Here is a 23,626-nt window from a genome sequence, read left to right on the forward strand (position 1 = left end):
TAAGTTCAATGACAATGGCTCTGTGTCAGTGGGTTCTATGGGAAGATGGGAGAAGGGATCTCCTCCCTTTGGATGAGGGATGATGATTCGCTTTTTCAGTAGGGCTCAACGGTAAGCATTGGAGTGCCAAGCAAGATGAAAGTGTTCTCTACTTTGAGATGAGAACTTCTCAAAACTTCACACAAGTAAAGACAGACCACAACTAATAAACTCAAAGGCAAAACAAGTACCTAAAAATACGTAACAGAGGCATAAACAAAAGGCTAACTAGTAGGATATTAAGTAATTCAAAGGAAGAAGCATACATTATTTATTTACCAGACTGTGGCAACGGAAAGGAAAAACAGTATTAATATGAGGTAAGGTTATCCTATACCTGTATTTTTGAGGATCAACAAATCTGCACCAACCCTCACCACCTGGCCATGTATCAGATGTGCTGCATCTATAAATATTTGGTTGTATCCAGTGTAAATTGACTTTGACAGTTCATGCTGGCAATCTTAGTTTTTCAGCAGGCCAGATTTTTTTTTCTGTGGGAGTGGAGAATTTTATCAGTCTGGAAGACAGTTGCTTTTGCTTAGGATCTGCCATGAGCCAGTGGAAGGAAAATTATCTTCAGCTCTGATCTCATCTGAGACCCTCTTTGAAGGAGCTACAGAAATTTTTTGGGAAACTAGAAAAATACAAGGATGGATTTCTGAATGCATTATGAGTAATTTGGCCAGAGGATGGCTGGCACTTGAGAATTAGGATAAGCAATTCCATTGCCCTAGGTCACCATGAGATATGGTTTTTATTGATCAATACATTGAAGTTGAGGTGGCAGAAAAGCTGCACTGTTTGTGTTTTTTTGGTGGTTTTGTTTTGTGGAACAAGCTGTGGGTTGTCTCTTGAATGCTGGATGACAACTGAAAAGGGGGACAGATTTGGATACTCATTATAAAATGTCAAAATTTGAAAATGCAAATGAGCAAGTTGCATCTAGTTCCTTTAAATTTGTGTGCTTTGGGGCTGAATTCTGGAAGCTTTAGGAGATTTTCAGGGCTCAGGAAGCTGGATCAGGCTTTTGCCTTTAGAATTAAAAATATTTATGTTACTTTGAGTTATGTGATTCTAAAGTAAAAAAGAGTTGCTAGAATGTAGTTCTGTGATTGTCTTCCTAAATAGTTAAGCCTTACATTTTTTCATTGAAGTAGGTTCCCCTGCTTTGCTTTATATGTAGCCAAATTGTTGTTCATGGCAAAAAGTGCCAATGTATACGGCTGAGCTGTCTGTAAATGGAAAAAAGTGGTGATGTTTTATGACAGAATTACTGGTCTTGTTAATATAGTTTGTATGGAACATTGTTATGCTAGCTTGTTTGATCCGTTTTGCCAAGGGCAGTGTTTGCATTGACATGAATTACTTCTGATGGAGTAGCCTGGGTGTTCAGAGTTCCATGTTTCCAAATTATCCATGTTGAATAAATACCACAATCTTGTATTTTTGTCCAGCACCCATAGTAGTGTTGTCATCAATATTTCAGTGTAGCGCCGTGCCTCCTGCTTCTGAATTTTGACTCTTGACACAAGACTCTTGGGAAAGAGGTGAAAATTCACAAGAATGGCCACTGTTGCACGATAGTAATGGAAACAAGTTGAAACATCTCAGCTAATTCAGATGCATACTGGTAATTCCAATGAAACAAAAAGCTATAAACTCTACTGGCTGTTAAACTTGCTGAAAACACAGCATATACCAAGCAATCCATGTGAGCAATGTGGAATATGCTTGTGTGGGATAATGAGGGGTAGTGGGGAGCTCAACATGCTTCTTGTTTACTGACATCTTTAGTATCAGTGATGTTTTATGATAATACTGTTTTGTCAGGATTTAATGTACTAGATGTTTTATGATAATACTGTTTTGTCAGGATTTAATGTACTAGATGTTATTAATAAATGTCATCAAATCATCCTCTGCCTGCCCCTGCATCAACACTTTTTTTCACAGCAAATGTAGAACAGCTGTTTTGAAACACTGGGAAATAAGGTATTTCTAGATAATGAGGATGCCTTGAGCATATGGATAAAGCTTATTGGGTTAACTGGATCCAACTTTTGTTCTTCCTCTAGTTACTTTGGAAATAAATGGTGCTAGGTCTGGTTAATGACAACCAATTTAATACCACAAATTTATTGAAATGGTCAGATTTCTTAAAAAATACTAGCAGGCCTACCTAATCCTAGTGTCCTATTGTATGTTTGTTTGTGCTGTGTAAAGTCAATAAACTTACTCAAAACTTGGTAAATGTACAATGATGATATTGAAGAATTTGAAAAGACAGTGTTGGTCCACATCTGTTTGGCTGAATAAATTGCAAGGATAATTCTGTCAAAGTAATAATATGATATCCATAGGGAAAAAAGAAAAAACTGTTTCAGAAGCACTCCTTCTCTAAATTAAAATCTAGATTGTCATGCAGTCTTTTCCTGAGAAGCTTACTAACAACAAATATTAGCAAGCTAATACTTAATTGAACAAATAATTCTGTGTTGTAATATATTATAATTGTTTAGAAGGAAATATTCCCTCAAATTAGCTTTGTATTAGTGTAGATTTTTCTCGCTAACGTTCGTTTGTACTCGTTACAGCTGAACTATTGGAAACAGTTTCCTTCATTCTTTTTCTATCCGAAAACCTCTTTGTTAATCTAAACATAAATTAAAATCTCTGCCTATTTTGTTTTTCTGTCTTAATGTAATACTACTGGAGAATAATACAGAACTGCTGAATTGCTACTTTTATACTGTTTTTTGGAAATGTAGTATCTTAGTTTGGGTAGTTCTTAATGTCAACCACAACTATTTTTTTCCTTTAAATAAATCTACATGATCACTCATTTAAATCCATTAACATATCAGCTAATATATGTTTTTGGGCCCATGGTGTTTATTGCAACATAAAGCTTGTTAAACTAAGTCAAAATGTCAGGATATTTTCCTAGCAAGAAAGAAATAAGCAAGTTTTTCTTCTGAATTGAATTAGTTTGAAAATGCATTTTTAACTAGTCATCCTAAATACAAAATGTATAGTAAGCTTTATTTTTAAAGTAATTACTGTAGGAAGTGGGTTGCTTTATCTACTGATAGATGCTGATCGCTTGTAAACTTATTTTCCAAGATGCAAATTTACTTAATTTTATAATATCTTTTTTCAGGTCTCTGAATTTGGAGGAACAATAGAGTTTTTGCCTACTGGAGGAATGCAGTGAAACTGCCAATATTTCTATCTGGAATTATAAATTTAATATTCAACTTTAGTGTTACTAATTTCTTAATAAATAGTACCTCAAAGTAGAAGAAAAATGTATGGAAGTGCGAGAACAATCAGCAACTTAGAAGGAAGTCCCTCCAGGTCTCCTCGTTTGCCAAGATCTCCTCGCCTGGGCCATAGGCGAACAAGTAGTGGAGGAGGAGGAGGAACAGGTAAGACATTATCAATGGAGAACATCCAGTCCCTTAATGCAGCCTATGCAACATCTGGACCAATGTATCTGAGTGACCACGAAGGTGTAGCTTCTACTACTTTCCCAAAGGGCACAATGACTCTTGGAAGGGCTACAAATCGAGCTGTGTATGGTGGTCGAGTCACAGCTATGGGGAGCAGTCCTAATATTGCTTCAGCTGGACTTTCGCACACAGATGTCCTTTCTTATACTGATCAGCATGGAGGTCTGACCACATCTTCACACCATCACCACCATCAGGTTCCTTCTATGCTGAGACAGGTTAGAGATAGTACTATGTTAGACCTGCAGGCTCAGCTTAAGGAACTACAGAGGGAGAATGATCTTCTCAGAAAAGAACTAGACATTAAGGACAGCAAGCTGGGATCCTCCATGAATAGTATCAAAACTTTCTGGAGTCCTGAGCTAAAGAAAGAAAGAGTATTGAGGAAAGAAGAAGCAGCCAGAATGTCAGTTCTTAAAGAACAAATGAGAGTTTCTCATGAAGAAAATCAGGTAAGTAATTCTCAAAGTTTCTTTGTGTTGATTTACAGCTAAGTATTTGATGTTTTGCTTATGCTATTGTATCCTGTGCTGGAGTAAGTTTGGTGTTTACAGCAAGAATTGTGTGTCTTGATCTATCTGCCTCTGGCTGCCAATCAGTAGGATAGCACACTAATAAGAATCTGAAAGCAGGTTATAATTTCCTTCTGAAAAAGTGTAAATAAACATTCAGAGGTATATTTTGTATAAGGTGTATAGGGATTTAGCTGCCCAGTTTTTTAAAGTTAAAAGAAGGTATGACATTAAATTCCTATACGCAACCTTCTGTAATTCTGTGTTACAGAATGAAGTTGAAGTTGTGTTTTCAGCAATGTTTGAGACCTGTGTCTTAGAAAAAGAGCATCTTGTAAATATGTATTTCAAATGCTTCTGTTCACAACATAACATTATTTTCCCAAAGTTAGAAAAAGACTGAAGTATTTTAATGTGGATGAATAAAATTGTGAGGTCAAGCTTTGAAACTCCATGCTATTTTACAAAGTTATACAAAACAGTGACATAGAAGAGAGAAAAAAATTCTTGTATTACTGTCTCCACACACTTTTTGACTGCTGGTCTTGTTTTAAAGCTGCTCCTTTTTAGACCATCTGTTAACTTTCCCCAGACAAAAACACAATCCTGTGTTTCTCACTCTTTCAGCTTCCCAATCTAAACTTCTTCGCTGGCAGGCAGCAACAACTGAAATTTTTAATTTACTTCTGAGTTTGTGATCATCAGTGCTTCTCGCCAAACTTTCCACCTTTTAGGCATGTCATGAACCTGAAAATATCTATGGCACTAGCAAGCCTGATAAGAGTTACTTTGGTGGAAACTGACTGGGTCTTGAGCAGGAATTCAGTACAGTGAATTAATTTATTATTTTCTTGTATAACTTGTGGATCCAGACTGACAGTAATAGTTACTGAATATTTATTTATAGTGGGTGCACTAGGATGTTGCTAGAACCAATATTATCAAAAATATGTTCACGTCACCTTAGCAATAGGAGGAGTATTCTAATACACTCTGTATTGGTAGCCTTTCGTACGGAAATGGCACATTAGTATATTGTATTGGCATCTGGAATTTGAATCTGGTGTGTTGAGACTTTGCCAGCTGCCAGAGTAGTTACATGTTTGTTTTTTTTGGTTTTGTTTTTTCTAAAAGTTATTTCCTCATCTTGAGGGGAAAGTAAATGAGTCACTCTGTTATGAGTTATCCTATTAATTAACTTATTTCATAGAAGGTCATATATTTTTATTTTCAACAAGTGCTCTTGTTTTCTGCTAAGGGTGAACTTAACAAAAGACAGAGAATGTATTTTACCCTATCTACATATTTAACATGAATCCTTACTCTGTAATAAAATAACATGAAGATGGGTAGCCACGTATTCAGTTGCTAACAATGTCCCAAAGTTCATAGAACGGACCTACTATACAGTGATATCTCCAGTGAGTATTCTTTGTGATCCAGCTACAGCTTCTGTGTGCTTAATAATTCTCTGTGGACTTTTTTTTTTAATTAAGCCAGTTGCTTTTGGACCTATGTAAAATTCTAGTGTCTACAACCTCTTACGACAGCAAATCCTGTAGCTTAACATGTCATGTGAAGAACCACTGCTTTTCATTTGTTTTTGGGCTAGACTTTGGCTACTCTTGCTAGGATTTTCTGTTCCTCATACTGAAAGAAACATTAAATAGTTGATGTCTGGTTCGTCTTGGTGCTGCCTATGATTTTATAGGACACCATCATTACATCCCTCCCTCAGCTCTTTTCCAGACAGGAGAATCTTAGTGCTCCTTTCATGAAACTGTGAAATTTCTTTGATTCTTCTCTGAATCTTTTTCAGATCTATTACTTTTTTTTCTTTGAGGTGAGGAGACCAAAACAGATTGTTTCTCGTAATACAAGTGAAAGTGGGTTATGCGTTGGTGTTAGTGTTTGCCCTTTTATTCTGTAAGTCTCTCCCAGCAATTCCCAACACTCAGGTTTTTTTTTTGTTCTTTCTGGCTTTGGATGACTTTTTTTTTAAACTACTACTGAGTACTGAGCTAATATTTTAATGAAAATATTTATTATAACTGAAAAAATCTTACTAGTGGTTACAGTCAGTTTAGATCCCAGTTTGTTATGCATGAAGGTAGGATTATTTTCATTTGTGTATAACTTGACATTTATCTCAGAGAATTTAATCTGCCAGCCCTTGCCCAGTTTCTTAGTCTTATAAAATCCTTCTTTGCATTTGGCTTTTGTCTTTACTGCCCTGAATAACATAATATTGTGGGGAAAATTAGTGATCTTACTGTTTGCCCTGTTCTTTGGGTTGCTTAGGGGGTGTGTTAGACGGCACAAAGCCCAGCCACAGGTTCCAGCAAAACTCCACAGGGGCCTTCTGTTGGTTTTATGACTTGACCATGTGTTTCTGCTATTTCCTCTCTCGTAATCAAATATTTATGTATGAAAGGACCATCTCTCTTACCTAATTGCTGCTTAGTTTTCTTGGAAGCGTTTGGAGAGGAGCCTTTCTGAAGGAATGGCTTTGCAAATCCAAGCTGGCTGTGTCAGCTAGTTTGTCAGTCTTAAGTATCCATGCAGCTAGTGATTCTTTCAACCAACTAATTTCAATTAAAATTATTAAAAAGCTCTAATTTTAAAGAGAGAAAAAGTGATGTGATCTATCACATCTCTACTAGAAAGTAATAGATCTGTCCTTGTATGTCTGAGTGTTACTGGCTTATGCAACTTTCTTAAAAACTGTGATGTTTCTTACTGAAACACTAAAAAATGTTTTCAGATCGGCTGTGCATGATGAAGCTGACCCTGAATGGGGGCCCTTAGTATCATAGCCAATTTTGGGAACTCCCAGGAGACTGGAGAAGTTCAAATCTAGCTGCCTGCCTAAAAGAGGGGGGTAGGGAGAGAGAGAGAAATAAGTAAATTATAAGGTTGATATTTTTATTGCAGTTTCTGGAAAAATATTGTAAGAACAACAAAGAAAATTATTTGTAAACTCTATCTTTATATTTAAAAAACTATTAACTATTTCTAAACTATAAGGAATATAGGGAAAAATATAAAAAAAGGACTAACACTCAATATGGATTTGTCAAAAATAATGTCAAACAAGCCTGATTGTCTTGGATGACAGGAAAACAGGCTTTATGCATAAGGGAAAAACAGCAGTAACGTACTGACATTAGAAAAGCTTTCTACATTGTCTCAGAAGTTTTTAATTAGCAAGCTAGTGGGAAGCATGTGAGATGAAATTGCTATTCTATGGATGCCTGTCCAATTGGAAGACTGTGTCAAAGTAATTATCAATGACTCATGGTGAAATTGGAAAGATGTCTAGTGGAATATGGTGGGAATCTGTAATGTGTTTGAGACTTTCATGAATGTTCTGAATGATGGATATATATTACGCATCCAGATAATGTCAAGCTGGGAACGGTTAAAAATATGCTGGAAAATAGGTTTACATATGAAAAGAAATTTGGCAGATTGAAGAAATAGTCTGAAAAAGTAGGATATGTTTCAACAGAAAATTGATAACAATTAAACCTTTTGGAAGCAAAAAGAGACTTGTGAGGAAATTTATGGACAGTAAGTCGGAATGTTCCTGGTTATCTCTTGAGGATTATTTTACTTTTGAAACGCTGTGCTCTGAGCACCTGTTCTTTGATAGTACAGCCTAAAGTTAGTTGTCTTGTCTTTCTATTATTCTTTCTTATTCTGTGTGACATGCATTCTTACAGCATGATTAGTATTATTCTATATATGGATTGACTATATACATAGGGGCAGGAAGTGCTCAATGTTTTTAACTATTTAAAGTGGTTCTTCATCTTAGAATCATCCATTTGCAATGTCTCAATTGGAGATTTTGCAGGTTTTTTTTCCTAGGTAGATAGTTATTCTCTCTAATCTCTCTTAAGTGTATTATATAGACGAATTAATGTAGAAGGCTTCAATGGAGAGCAGAAGGCTGTGAGGTGGGAAGAACTGGGAGGACACAAGAAATGATTCAGCAGTATTCATTCCCAGGATTGTTGCCTGTCTGTCAAAAAAGGAGAACTAGTTTATCAACTTGGTCTTAGAACCAGCTAATCAACTTATTAGTGTTTATCAGATGACATGCTACTTTGATGACATTATAGTAACTGAATTAGATTTACTGGGACATCTTTAAAATACACTGTAAACTCAGTGGCACAAAATAATGCCCCTTTTCCTTATTTATAAATGTCGTTTTTTACTGCAACATACTTAATACAAAATGAACCACTGCATGCAATGAACAGTGGTTCTCTTTGATTTATGATATGATTATATGTTGTTAGAAATAAATGGTGATTTTGATCCTTTTTTTCTTACAGAAAACCAGGTAATTTTAATTTGCTTAATGTGTTCTTTGAAAACATATTATAAATGTTGATCATCTTTTGAAGTTTAGTTCTTGTCCTGATATTGTAGGAATTTGCTTCTGATTAACAAGATGAAAAGAAAGGATAAACAAAATAGCAAACAGTTCCTTTGAGAGCCTCATAGTTTTGAGTAAAAACTTGTTCCTTGAAATAACTTATATACCTGTAGCAATATGAATAACTCGTAGATTCTGCAATTAACGGAATAGAACTGATAAAATAATCAGAAGGGAAGGATATGCGTAGTAACAAAGTCAGAGCTGCGATTAGCTACTCCATGTTATTTCACATGCTCTTCTTTTTACTTTGATTTGGGTCAAGTATCTAAGTAGAAGAGTAAAAGAAAATACACTAAGAAATATTCTTCAATGATATTTCCCTTCTTTGTATTAATTAAACTGTATTCCTAGTAAAACCGTGATCAGGCTAATGTATACGTTCTTAAACCAAACCAAACCCAACAAACCCCCGTCAACCCAGACATACCATATGTTTAGTTTGCTTTCTGATGCATTACATATCATACAAGGTACACTTTTAGTTATCTTTCTGCTTTGTAAAAGAAAATTTGCTGTAACTTTGCTAGCTTATCTGGGAACTAGCTACTAGAGTTTAAAAAAGATAAAATGTTATGTAAAACTGTCTATAGTTGAAAAATATGTATTAATATAGTCATATAGTTGTTGTTATTATCATTATATATGTTCAAAGAAGCTCATCACTTAACTTTACCCAGTGGTTTCCATGTTTGGGATCAACCTTGCCTGCTTCCAAACTGGACAGTCCATTGCTTAGACCCTCCTGGCATCCTCTAAATGCAAGTCAAAACAAGTTGAAGATCTATTACCTCCTCACTCTGTCCACTTCTGAGACTATTCTTCACCTTTTTTTGAGATATCTTGTTTATGCCCATTGAAATTCAGCATGTTTGATCCTAGTGGAATATTCAGAGCGTTGCCAGCAATTGGGTCTTCAGTTTCAGTTCCCAGATGGTTATTTTCTTCCTTAATATGCATCAGAGTATACACTTGATTGTATGTGATGTGATGAACAAAGGTGGCCCCTTGTTGTTTCTAAATACCGGAGGTGGTCAGAGGAGTTTGGGGGGGTATAAATACCTTGCAGCCTGTCTCACTGTCTCTGTGTAAAAGTGTACAACGCCACAAATTTTGAAGCTGATTGTGAATATTTATGAAGTACAAAGTTACACACAAAAGGTAAAGAAAAGGGAAATGTTCTATTCATGTTTTACTATGCTTCCTGAGGTATGTTATGACGTTAATAAACAAACTTAAGAATAACAAAAAATTTCCTGATATTTTTTTACTAAATATGTCTCTCTTCTAGAAAAATTTATAGATTTAGATATTTTCAACTCGAATTTGTAATATAGTATTTATGACCAATGAAAGTAAATTTTAAGGTATTTCAAAGCCAGTAGGTTCAACATGTTCATTCACTTTATTTTCTGTTTTTCACTGTATTGTTGTTTCTTGCTTTCTTCAGCTTTTTTTTAATGCTTCTGTCTTAAGTCCTGCATGCATACTTGTCGATTTTAACTTTGTTTTGGATGTTTTCACTGTTTTCTTCATAAAAACTCATGTACATTGATGGCAATTTGGGTAAGTGCAAAATATTTCTTCTTTACTTTTTTTAGAAGAGATAAAGTGCTTAAGCATTTAAATGCATGGAATAGATTAAATATTCATTATAGAGCAAAACTTAATTATCTGAAGATCAAAGTAGAAAGAAACAAAACTACATCAGTAGTGGTGTGTTTTTTTTTTCCTAATTTGAAAAGAAAGTTTCTGTCAAAGGAGATGAGGCTAAAATGGCAAGACTCTTCTGCTAAGAGATGATGAGATATAGGTAGTGTGAAACAGGTTGAATAATCCACGCCAGAAGTATATGTGTTGGCTTTTGCGTTACTGTTACGATGAGGAAAGGCTACTAGCTGTGTGGTGTAAGGTGGAAAGAGATAAGGAGGTGGTCATAATGCTGTACATATCCAAGGAAATTTTGAGGAAGTGATAACCCAAAAGTAAGGGTGAAGGGGAGACATAATTATTTTTAACTTTTTTTTTTGCCATGTGATTTTTAAATCTGAAAAATCTGGGTAAGTATTAAGCATAGAAAAAGAATAAGGGAAATGTGTCCTTATAAGTGTGCAAGTATACTTGTTTAGTCTGGACTGATGCTTTTTGGTGGTGTTCTGGTTTAGATAATAATACACATTATATATATTATATTCCATTATATAGCAGAAACTAATGCTTTAAACTATGTGAAACTTTTATCACATGCTAATGGTCATTTGGAAAGCATAGTAATAATAAGTTATATTCATTTGTGCATTTTTGAGATATAAAGAGATCTGAGGAAATTAAGTGTTCATTTTATGTTCTCTTCCCTCCAGTATTTGAGAAAGATCAGGAGCATGAATTTGAGTCTCTAGGATGCGCTGTGTATAACTGTCAGCTGAAGGAGCACTATTGTATTTCAAACAAAAGGTACTTTAGTCATCATGTTAGAAATCAAAAGTTGTTGAAAAAGTGATTTAAACGTAAAAGAGTATGAGCAAAATGCCTATTTTAGTCAGTTGGGTCACCTTTTCTTGGTGATTTTTTTTTTTTTTTTAAATGCAGCATATAGGTCATTCTCAGTTATGGCAGTGCCAAAGTGCTAACATTTTTTTAAAAAATAAAATATTCCAATTGTGTCTTGAAGTCTTAGAAGTGTCAAATAATGAGTGCCAGTGCCTGTTCTTTGTGAAGAACCGTAAACAAAACTAGTAATTTTTAAGGTAAAATAGATTGACTCTATAGCAGAAACAGCATTCCAGTAAAAGGTGTTTGGAACTGTGTAATGCTGTATGACTCAGAATTGTAATCTCATCAGTTTTGAACATATTTGTATCCTTATTTGATGGTATGTCCCTGAGATACTACACGAAGTGCTGCTGCTTCTGTTCATTAGTTGGTATTTTAGCTGAATTTAGTAATTTCATCCTGTTTTTTGAATTTCACTTGCGGCTTCAGATGGATACTGTATTCGATGTTCACCACTCTGTTGTGCTTTGAAGCACAGTTCTGCTGTTCAACAGTGATTGTTGTGGTGCTGTATGGGTAAAACCCTTGGTACCAAAGCCAGGATTCTGACAGTCTCAGAGATGACTGCTTCAAAAAATGTAGATCTAGCAAGAAATAGGTTGGGATAAAACTACCTTTAAGTTATCCTTGTTTTTAGGCTTATAGCACTGCTTGAAGGTATTCCTTCAGTAGATACTGGTGAGCCCCGCCTCAAGTGTGGCAGCTGCTGCTTTTTGCCACCTCCTACTTTAAATTAGAGATCAGTGTAGAGCAGGTACTTTAGTAGGGTACTGTATGCTGTCAGAGTGCCATAAAGAAAATGGGGAGAGAGGTAATTGTATTGTATGTAAACAATTTCAAGTTTTGTTAGAACTGGGAGGTATTGGATATGTCATATAAATAGTAAACTAGTTGATAATGCAGGAACTTATTTTAAAAGCAAGGCATACAAAGCATAAATAAAGTCTCCTGAAGAAGTTAACTAAACACTTAATCTTATGAATAATACCGTTTCTCACAGATATCATAGATAATATATCAAACATTATCCTTGTTGAATTTCTTTTCCACTGATAAGATAGAGCCTGCAGTTTGTGGGGTGGTTTTTTTTATTTCTCTGTTAGCTTCTGTAAACTGGTTTCCTTCTTGCCTTTAAACCTTGAGACTTTACAGTTAATCTTAAAAAAAGGCTGGAAATGAGTCTCCAGAATTTTCCGTTTTCTGAAGTAGGGAAGAGAAAGGGGAGGAAGCACTGGAGGAAAAAAAAGTCATTCCTTTCCTCATATGTTTTTAGTCTTTACTGTTTCAGATATTTCCCCTCATTTTGGTCCTTTCATCTTGAATTTTCTGAGAGTTGTCCTCAATTTATCCACCAGGCAGTTGATAATGCCATATTCTGTTAGCTTGCAATAGGGGACTCCATCCCCTAGGCTACTTCTGAAAAGCACGATCCATGTTATTTTTGTTTATCTTTAAATTATATGCATATATAAAATAATCTTGCATGACTGGTCTTAACCTTCATATTTTCTGTTATGTTTGAGTTCATAAGATGCATTTCAGATTGTTGTCTCGGAGCAGGGGAATGTTTTGATGGTGACTTAACCTGTTAGTCATTGATTCAATTTTCTTCTGAATTTTTGCCTGTCTAGGAGTTATGGGTTATTAAAATCATGCAGCGTAAGATTCTGACTTTACCTGTTGTTTGCTCTGTTCAGGATGTCTAGCAGTCCTGACTATAGAACTGTGTATTTCTCTGGTGTCAGACAGTCGGTTGTAAAAGCTGTCAGTTGCAAGATATGATTTGCTACTTGAATTTATTGCTAGAATATCTGTCAGTTGAGTTGGCAAAGAAACTAGCGTTCAGGAGCCTTTGGTGTATTTTATAGAGGATAACTGGTTCAGATTGGATTGCCTGTAGCAGGAGCAAAGAACTCTTGAACTTAGTAATTTTAGAATATTTGGCCTGTGGGATGGGGAAATTGTATTTACTTTTTGAATTTCCTTAAGCATCTGCCACAATGTAGTTATTGCTCTTACTCTTGGTGTTTGAAGATGATATACAAAGCTAACAAAACACATGTGAAAAGCAGGCAGTGGATTTCTTGTGAAGTACTATTTAAACCCTGAAGGGAAAGGAATAAATGATGGTTTTGCCAAAAGGAAAATACTGAGGCAAATAAATGTAAATATTTTGGTGTTAGAGACTCGGAGAACACTGAGGTCTTGTAAGGTAACCTCTATTGCAGTTCTGTCTATAATTGAATGAGAGTGTTGAGGTCTTTACTGCATCACGCTTCTGTAGAAGAAAAGCAAAGGTCAGCAGAAACTAGAGAAAAAGCGTAGCACACATTGAGATGCAGCTTCAGAGGAGCAGCAAGCACTGAAACAAGGTCTGCTTTTTACACAGACTCAAGTTTTCCATTTAATTGACTTCAGTATTAATTGTACAGAGTGCAATTCTCACTGCAGACTCTGTGTTTGAGCTGAAAAAAACCACGCAGAGGCAGAGGATTGTGCTTCGAAAATTAAATACTTCCTATGTATTTTTTCTTAAATCATGTGTAAATGATGTTGTATGGCTCTTTGAATTTGTAGGTAGAAAGTCTGAAAGAATAGTCTTGTTAGTGTGAACTTTCCTCTGTTACTAACTCCAGACAGCTAATGGCTGCTAGTAAAGCACAATGTTATTGACTTACTCAGTGGAGAAATGCCTAAATATCATGGTACGTTATTCCTGCTGGATACAGTAGAAGATAGAAGTGAAATAGTGGGTTGCTATTTAAATTTTGCTATACCAAAGCATTACTAAAATTTTTTAATCCAAACTTGAAAAACGCTGTTTGATATCAACAGATCTGTGATAGAACCCAACTGGTTGGGTATATATATTGAAGTATATATGTAACTCTACACCTACTTACATGTATTAAATTAATTATCATTATTAATAATTATCATTATTATTTATCATTAAAAATGATACACATGTTGGGATATTCAGAATGTTTTGCATTCAATTAATATTAGAGTCCTTCCCTGTGTCAAACATTTCTGCTATTCTCTGAGCAATAGAAAGTAAGCTGTATCTCTTTGAATTTTGAGGGAAACCAAAATTCCCAATTGCCTTTTGTTCTGTAGCCAAAATAGTATTTCTTCCCATGCGACACTGAAAACGTACCTACTTGTTAGCACAGCTCTCTGGAATACCAAGTATGTTACCTATGTAAAAACTATTTAAAATAAAGATTTGTACTGAGTTTGATGTTAACAAATACATCTAGGTACATGTTATATTGTCTTAATTGGTTTGGTATATATTGTAAATAACAAAATGAACCCACAACTCTTATAATTCTGGAGATGGTTAATACTGCTATGAAAATGACAATATCCCACTGGAATAAGATTACAGTATTCTAGAAATCTGAAGTTCTTCCTACAAAATTTGTGTTCAGAAAGACAGTGTTTTATGCTGGTGTAAGTTCTACTAGGAAGTTTCTGATACTTGAGAGGTCTGGCATAATTTTTAATCATTGGTTGAAAAATACTGCTTAAAAGGCCATCACCCTCTTGTGGATAAAGTTTATTTATTTTGATTTTCTATTATGATTATTTTAGTATTTTTATTCTTCTATTTATAACATATAACTCATATTCTTAGTCTGGTTGAAATGTGGTAATGAATGAGTTGCGTTATTGCATAACTGTGCAAATAATCTAGTACTTTCCTTACATGAGAGAGAGATTTTTGTCTTCACATTCCCTAGTGGAGTTAAGGAAGGAGGCAACTATGGAGTAGACAGCACAAAAGTTGCTTGAGAAAGCAAAACCAGGCATTCTTCATCCTGTTCAGGCAGTTCATCCTCTGAAGAAGACCTGCCAGAATGATAATTTGAACAATTAGACAAGAATACTCATGATAGACTTTTCCACCTGAAGACACTGCATTATGCTGACTTCAGGACTGCGAAATGAACAAGTGGTGCCAGTCTGGCAAAGTCCAAGAAAATGATTTCTAAATAATATTTTAGAGAAAAGGTTGTTTTCTTAAATAAGTGTATAGGTATAACAATAAAACATGAGTTGAAACCACTACTAATAAAAATTCTAGGGTTTTGTATAAAGCAGTCCTTCACTGTATAGAGAAGTGATGCCATCAATGGCCAAGTGTAGAATGGAATATCAGAAGGAAAACTTGGCAAATTAAAAAATTATCTTTAGGAATATGTTTTCCAATGTTTGTTTCAACTAGAAAGTCTTTTTTTTTTTTCATGTCACAGTGGTCTCAGAAGAACTTGGTGATTTGATCCAGTGGGAAACTCTATTTGAAAACTTATGGTTCCAAAATGTTTCTAGATGTTCATTTCCTAGATGTGTCCAATCTGAGTCATTTTGTTTCAAATATACAAGGTGGAATCTACTCTTTATTTGATATCCTTGAACTAATCTTTTGGAATAGCTTGAGGATAAAATATGTTAAAAACTTGGTCCCATATTTATTAACTTAAGAATTTTACGGCAAATTGTGTTAGTGTTGTGCTTTTAATATTTCAGATATTTTAACGTTTCTCAATTGAAAAAAAAAAAATATCAAAAACCCCAACCAAAATCCAACAGTAGACAAGTAGTTTGGGAATAAGGCATCTTTGCCTGCTTTCAAATTGGTCCCAATTTCTGGTTTTTATGTGGCTGTGTTTTCCCCCTTGCCTTTCTCCCCTATCTATATTTCTCTGCATTTGCTGCATGTGTCTGCCAGTTTTGGAGAACAGTATTCTTGTCCACCTGGCATTGTTTATTTCAGGGTTACTTTTTCAGTCCCCCTGTGGGTGCTAGATAATGGAAAATTTGTGCAACTCAGCATTATATGTATGTCTTTTTGAAAGATGTCCCATTGTGTGTAGAATTTCCATCTTTACGTTCTGATGTAAGTTTACCCTTAATTGCTTTCAGGGCATTCTTTTACCCTTTGGACATCCATTAGGAATGGATGATTCAACTTGTAGAGTTTTGTTTAAAGAATGTTTCACTTAATTTTCATTTATTTCTAATTCTGCTCTTTGTGGGTTGTGAAAGTATTTCTCCACTATTTTAATATCCAGACCTGAAGTTCATGAGCTTTGACAAATGTGTGGGGTTTAATGTCTTCTGACCTTTGCCATCTCGTTCTTTTCCTGCAGGACTTTGGATCTTAGTGAGATGTGTCACAGAGCACTTGCAAAGTCACTTTATTTTTATGCCAGCTAGCAATCTTGGGCATTCTTCTCCCAATAGTTGTCATTAGAATTTGTATGTCGGCAAAATGTGCTACATCAGGGACACAATGGTTTCTTTCACGGGGTTAATTTTCATATGAATCACTTCACTGACTGCTCCCATCTAGTCCTGTGCTGGTGTAAAGCAGATAGGGGGTTGAGTGGCCTAGAGTGCCAGACGAAGGTGGCATCTCAAATTCTGGCAGCAGCTCAGATTCTGCTGCTGAGTCTGTTCTGCTGAGGCTCGATTGCTTTTGGCACTTAAACAATTTCTTGAAAGAAAACTTGAGTCTTTGTTTCGGACATACCTCAATGGGCAAAGAGAATAATATTTAGACTAACTTATGTATTCTGTACTGGCATACTTGTGTCGTGAGAAAATGATGAATACTGATATTCTTGTGACTGCAGAGTACAACACAATTTGCCATTGAACTCTGTTCTCGTTGGCAGGTCAGTAGTGCATTTTAGCTCTGTCCTCTTTGGTGGTTTATTTTCACTTCTTTTTCATATGTGTGTAAATATTTTTTTAATTCTATCTTGATATAATCTGAAGGGTTGGCTTTTTTCAGTGACTTGATTAAGATCAGTCTTTCCCTACTACCATGGGAATATTTGGGTGGTTTTTCTTCCTTTCTTTTTAATCCTCGCTTAATAGTGTCTACAACAGTTTTAATTCTTTCAGCTTTGAAGGCTTATTTTCCTCATATGGTTTTTTCTAGAACTAAGTAATTGTGTGTTAATAGTTATAAGAGATGAGGAATTCTATAATGTGCAGGAAAAGCCTAGTTTTTAATGAAAAAATATAGTAAATATATTTTGTATCCTCTTCCTTTCATTTATTGCTTAATTCATTTTTACCAGATGGTAGAAAATTCTGGAAAATATTTGACAGGGTTTGCTGCTATTCTTGTTTTTAATTCAGCTTGCAAAAGGCTACTGGGAAGATTATGATGAAGAAGAGTGAGACAATTTGTATACACTCCTTATTCATACCATTTACACGTCTTACATGTTCAGTATTATCCTGCCCTTTTCTGTTGTGCTGTTCAGCTGGGACTGTGCGTTTCCTTTGATTCTGAAATTTAAAGCCTGCAGTATCTTGAGGTAGTAATTCTGTACTCCAGAGCATGGCTACTCACCTACTTTCTCCAGATTGACAAGCTAAAGCATTTAAAGAACAAAGCCATAATGTATTTCCTCTTTGTTGGTGCTTTGTATAGTGTGGTCATTAAAAGCAATGTTTCCTTCTATTTCACTGTGCTGGAGAGAAACTGTACAAGGCGTCAGTCACATCTGAGAGGATAAAAACCTTAGGTATGAGGAACCATGCAAAAAAGACAAGGTTTCCAGTTCCCCCAAATATTTGTCCTTCCCTTTCTCCATGAGTAAGTACATGGACTGGAGTGCTGTACTGCAGTACCAGTTAACTGAAACAAGTAATCATTTGGGAACATGGATGTGGACATAACAGAGGACTTTGTAAATATTTTTAAGCCATTGTAATGAGCGTAACAATTGGTAAACTATTTTTCAAATATAAAAGTGGTACTTTTTTCCTATTGGCAAACTGTAGTCTAATCAAAATGTGTTTACACTGCTGTCTTTACAGTCCAGGAAAGAGGAACATCTCTCTCCTGATAATCTGGAGCGAGTCCTTCTAATGAGTCAGAGTGAATTCACCTTCTCTAATAAATGAGTATGAGAAAATAGATGATATATTTCACATTGTTTAACTTGCTGCTTATGGCATGACTTTTCAGATATACACAGATTATTTAAATACTGAAGTCAGGCTTCACTTTTTTGGCAGGAAGAACGTCAGATCTGCAGGTTATAAGCTATAGGTGGAGGAAAGAAGATTTTGATGCAAATTCTGGAAAAGCTGAAGCAGTATTAATTAAAGCCAATGAAAAAAGTGACACCTCCTCCCCCCCATCCAAAAGACAATATCTGGTCTATAAGATAACCATGTCTTGAGATGTTCCGTTCTTTGTTTTGAATACTAGGAAGTGTACTTTTTCAACTAAAACATGAAATAGTATGCAGCAGATGATCATTTCTATTATAAAATTATTCTGAAGTGACGAAACTTTAGGCTTTAGATGTGAAGCAAGAAAACCCAAACGAAATCAGTAAATAAGTAGCTTCCTTTTTAGATTAAGAAGCAGTGCTGTCTTTGTGCATGGATTTTGCATTTCCTACAGCTATTATAGGAGAATAGAGAAGGTGGATATTCTTGTCACCTGCAGAGGTAAGCAATGGATTTCTATGTTGCATTAGGTCTAGAATCCTAAAAAAGATTCTGCTGCTTTATCTTTTGTCAAAACAGTAATCCAAAGAAAAGATTCGCATTTAAATTATTAGCAACTTTAGATCAATACATTTGCAACTGTTAGATACCTAAAAGCAACGCTGACCATACCATTAAAGAGAACTCCATGATTCAGCATGGCTAACTTCACTAATAGATTGTTTTATAAAGCCACTTTCGTATCTATTTCTGTTAAATTTTAGCGAAAAGTTCATTGATTTTTAGACCAATATGTATCACAACTCTGCTACTGTATGGGTAAAATATTGGGTAAATTACAACTTCAGGTTGCATCAGAAAGGAGAGTATTTCCTGTGATACCAAACATAGATGAAGCTTTATTTCAAATAGGCTATTAATTTCTTTAGCATTTCAAGAAATCATACTGAAAAATTTACTTATGCTTCCATGAACTCATGTAAAACGAATGAAGGAAGAAAAAAGGTGGGAATTCAGGAGAAGCCAGCAGGGATTTTGGCAGATTGCATAGTAATGCTTAACAATTCTAGTATCACTTATAGTGGTGTACAGAGATAGGTAACTAGACATGCTTCTGCAGTTCACAATCCCATTTCCCCATTGCTTGATCAGAATATTAAGGAAAATAGAGCAGTTCGGGATAGATGCTGTAAGGAACAAGTATATACCTGCATGTTTGCAGTACTTATAAAATGCTGCCTGTGCACAACTACATTGTTGAACTTTGCATTTCAAATTTATAATTCTTGTATATGAAGCAATTCTCTTGATCTGCCTACATGTTACTGAGATAACGTAGTTTTTGTCTTTCAATCTCTTTCCATTTTCTGCCATTTTTCTTATGGTTTCTTTTGCTTCAGCAGTCTACTTTTCAAACTGAATAGTATTCGAGCAATGAGTCGAGTAATTCTGAACACAATTTTAAAACAGGTTTCTATAGCGCTAGCTTATTTTGGTTTAAATTTTCCTTTAAGCTGGGCAAAACCTAAATGATGCAGCAAACTAAAAGGCCTTAGTAATGTTTCCTATTGAAAGTGTCATGTTTCAGATTTTTTGTACAGAAATCTGTAAAATAATTTAGCTGTTACTATAGTAACTATTAAAGAAACAAATATTTTAGATTATGCCTGTATTTCTTAAAATTGTGGTGGCTTGATTCCAGAAACAAAAAAACCTCTGTACAGCAGCTAAAGGAGCTCATGCTCGGTTGTGTATGGGCAGCTGGAAGTATTATTCACTGAACAAACATGCTCTTTGTTGTTTTTAGCCTGTTGGATCTACTGTAGATCTTGAAGTTCAGAAACCCTATTGCCAAGGGTTTCATAGCTTCTAAGCATATGAATTTCATTCCTACATTGCTTTTGAGTATGGTTCTCTGCCATCAAATCACTTAATTTGCCTTCATCAATCACAGAAAAGTATTTTTATACTTCAATGATCGAGGCTTTGAGTTTTTTGAGTGTGAAATACCACATCAGCTTTACATCAGCTCAGAGTATGATTTGCACTATTTTAGCTGCACAGATTCTTGCTGTGCTCTAATGGGATTTCATGATTAAATATCAGCAGAACTGAAGCCAAATCTGACCTTTAAGACTACTATAAATTTTTCTAAATAAATATTCCCATTAATCTTTTACTAATATTATCCTGTATTTAAAAGTTCAAAATTTAACTCTTCATAGTCATTGATTACCAAAATATAAATCAGGAGGTTTCATATCAGTAGAACGCAAGAACAGTGATTGTGCCTAAAGGAATACAAGAAATACTTTTCTTGGGGTATCTGATTCCTTGCTGTTGATTTCATTTTGGTTTTTAATTTTAGTTGTAGCTGATGATTTAGAATAATTCTGTGGAGTATTTCAGTGCCTTCAGTGTGAAACTATACACTTTCACACAGGGGTTGCAGCACCTCTGCTACGAGGACAGGTTGTGGGAGCTGGGGTTGTTCAGCCTTGAAAAGAGAAGACTTCGGGGGGACCTAATAGCTGCCTTCCAATTCCTGAAGGGAACCTACAGGAAGGCTGGGGAGGGACTTTTTACAAGAGTGTCCACTGACAGGACAAGGGGAAATGGGTTTAAGTTGAAGGAGAACAGATTTAGATTAGATTGTAGGAAGAAATTCTTCAGTACGAGGGTGGTGAGACTTTGGAATAGATTGCCCAGAGAGGTTGTGGATCCCTGCTCCCTGGAGGTGTTCAAGGCCAGGTTGGACGGAGCCTTGAGTAGCCTGGTCTAGTTAAAAGGCGTCTCTGCCCATGACAGGGAGGTTGGATTAGATGATCTCTAAGGTCCCTTCCAGCCTATGCCATTCTATGACTTTGAGGCCTGCCTTCTACAGTGTCTGTCAGTTCTAGTTCTTAACTCTGTGCTCTTGGTAATGATCCAATCAATTTTTTTTAAATCATCTTTAATGGCAATTCTGAACCAGTAATTAAGGAAAGGTGATGGCCACTGATGCCATCTGGTAGGGGAAAAACGGAGACTGAGACAAACAGCCCAACTGTCTCTCTCACAGGGAGAGGGATGCGTGTTGGGGAAGAGACTGTTGAGGAATCACACTAATCAGAGTTACAGGATGAGTTTTGAATGGATAAGGAAGTCTGGCCTATTTGGCATCAGAGCTATAGTCTAAATATTAATTTCAACCTAGATGTCATTTGAACTTTTTTTAGTCTTCTGGCTAGACTATGGACATATCAGTGGATACCGTGTTTGATAAGCTATGTCTGCCATTTTTTCCAAGTTCTTGTTTAATTAATGAGGTTGACTTGGAACAGTTGTGGATTTGCTGAGTTGTGGACTGCCCCTTTCCTTCTGTGCAAGGAGCACAGAACAGAAGAATAGGTTAATCGTGCTGCAACCTCAAAAGCTTATTGTTAGATTTTAGTTCTTCATGTTGAATGAGTAGATTGTTGTCCCTTCAGAACTTTGGGCCAACAAGTCTCTTTGAACTGAGGATGAGAAACCAAGAACCGAAAGGGAAATTGCAGTAAAAAACTGAAGTAAACGTCCTTGCAAAATTTAATGAATGATATTTATTAAAATGTTTATTAACAGAAGCACTAAGAAAATTTGTGTTTAACAGTGCGTAATACATAACTGGTAAAAAACTAGCTGGGAAATGCAATATTCATCACTAATTTGATTTTTAATGACTTTGATTGCTATCAGACCTTCCTTTTCATAGAATAGCTAAAGAAGCTATGAAAAAGTATTTAATGCTCTTAAAATACATATTTCTGTTTAGGCTGCTGTTCGAACAACCAGTTCCATGCTGTCCCTACTGTTTAGCTGTATCAAAAGGCATGCACTTTGAGAAATGTTTCACTGTCTTTGATTCTTTGCTTTTAGTGGACTGTTTATAGTCCACTCTTAGTTTAGCATTGCCTGTGTTAAAAACCAGAGTTTATTTATGCTTTTAGTTATTTAAGCCTCCAAATGTTCAATAGCACAGATGGAGTGTACTCTAAATTACTTGGCTATTAATATTTGATCTGTAGTTGCATCTTGGTACATGTTACAACCTGAGCCACATTCAAATTATGCTGGCTTTCTTCTGACTTACGCTTTGTACCTAATTTTTACATGGATCAAGAATAAAATATACTTAAAAGTAGTATTAGCCCCCCCATCCCGAGCTCAATTCATATTTATTTTTGAACAACTTAAAAGATATGGATGAAGTTCTCTGTCTTCTAAATTAAATAACCTATATTTATGTTACAGTTATTATCTGGAGGATATGTGATAGAAGCCAGAATTTACAAAGGAATTTAGATTACACCTCCTTGGTGTAGTGGAGGATTTCCCTGCCCATGGCAGGGAGGTTGGAACTAGATGATCTTTGAGGTCCCTTCCAACCCTAACCATTCTATGATTCATTCTATGATTAGCAGAATAATTCATAGTTCTACTCTAATTTTTAGGCACCCAACACTTTCCATGTAATTTTTAAAATTTTTTTCTTGTGTGTAGAATCCATAATCAGTAGCTGTTCAGGGACCAGGAATTCCCTTTCTATTGTCAGCAGAATGCCTCTGCAATAAGTTAGTCATAGTTCTTTTATTAAGCTCTTTCTGTTCCTATGAAATTTTCATTCTTGGTTGCACAGTGCCAAAGCTTTACTGTATTTCCTCTAATGACTTTTAGATATCTCCCATTTCCCTTTAACAGCTTTTTTAATGAATAACCCAGTAAAATAATTGAGATTTTTTCCTAATATCTTAATGGAATTGTCTTTACTAGCAACATAAAAAGTGTACCTTTGCTCTCAATAACTAGTGTGGAGTATCCCATTACACTGTATAATCTCAGACAGATACAAATCAGATTTGCCTGGGTAGTAGGGGGAGTTTTTAACCATATGGCTATGATTATAAATTGTGACAAAGAATGTCTTCCACTATTTTTGTCTTTCCATATATGCATGATAGGGCCTTTGGGACCACAATGATCAAAGCTAACAAAAATTTGAAGAGAGAGGACCCTCTGCTCATTTTTTCTTTTAGGATAAAAGCTGCAGTGTATCTTTTTATCACAATACTTTCTTATGAGATTTTGTAGCTCAGCAGTGCCCAACTAAAGATATGTGCATGCTCCTCTCTTTTCAGTGAGGTTCAAGACCCAGCTATTGAAAACCTGTGTGTATCCAGTTTTCATGGCTGCAGCAAGTAATTGTTGTCTAGGATTCTGACCAGTATATTTAGCAAGCAGTGTCAACGTATGAATGGATATAATTTAAAATATATAGTTGAAATATCAACTTATTTTGGCTACTTTTTCTAATGGAAATTCATGAAGCAAGTAAAACTGGAAACTTTTACCATAAATGAGCTACTGTTACCCTTTCTGATGTTCGCTTTGGACACTGAAAATGATGACAAGAACAGACTATCTGTTGACATTTTCAGTATGTTGATAGGAAAGGAAGGTTTTATTTCAGTTTTCAATCTTAATCATATAAAGGCTATTTCTGTTTGACCAACTTTTTAGTTATGCCTGAGCATAACTAGCTTTCCCCTTGA

At 35.4% G+C, this 23,626-nt stretch overlaps 1 protein-coding gene across 1 annotated transcript in view; it reads left to right on the top strand.

Annotated features, from left to right (window-relative positions):
• The first annotated feature begins 3,349 nt into the window (after positions 1–3,349).
• Positions 3,350–23,626, top strand: part of ERC2 (ELKS/RAB6-interacting/CAST family member 2) — a 351,590-nt gene continuing 331,313 nt past the window's right edge. The window contains exon 1 of the mRNA XM_086619268.1: positions 3,350–4,006. Within this exon, the coding sequence (XP_086475394.1) occupies positions 3,350–4,006 (657 nt within the window). The remainder of the gene's footprint in view (positions 4,007–23,626) is intronic.

This window comes from Tauraco erythrolophus, chromosome 12 (genome assembly GCF_009769465.1).
Source record: "Tauraco erythrolophus isolate bTauEry1 chromosome 12, bTauEry1.pri, whole genome shotgun sequence".
Lineage (NCBI taxonomy): Eukaryota > Metazoa > Chordata > Aves > Musophagiformes > Musophagidae > Tauraco > Tauraco erythrolophus.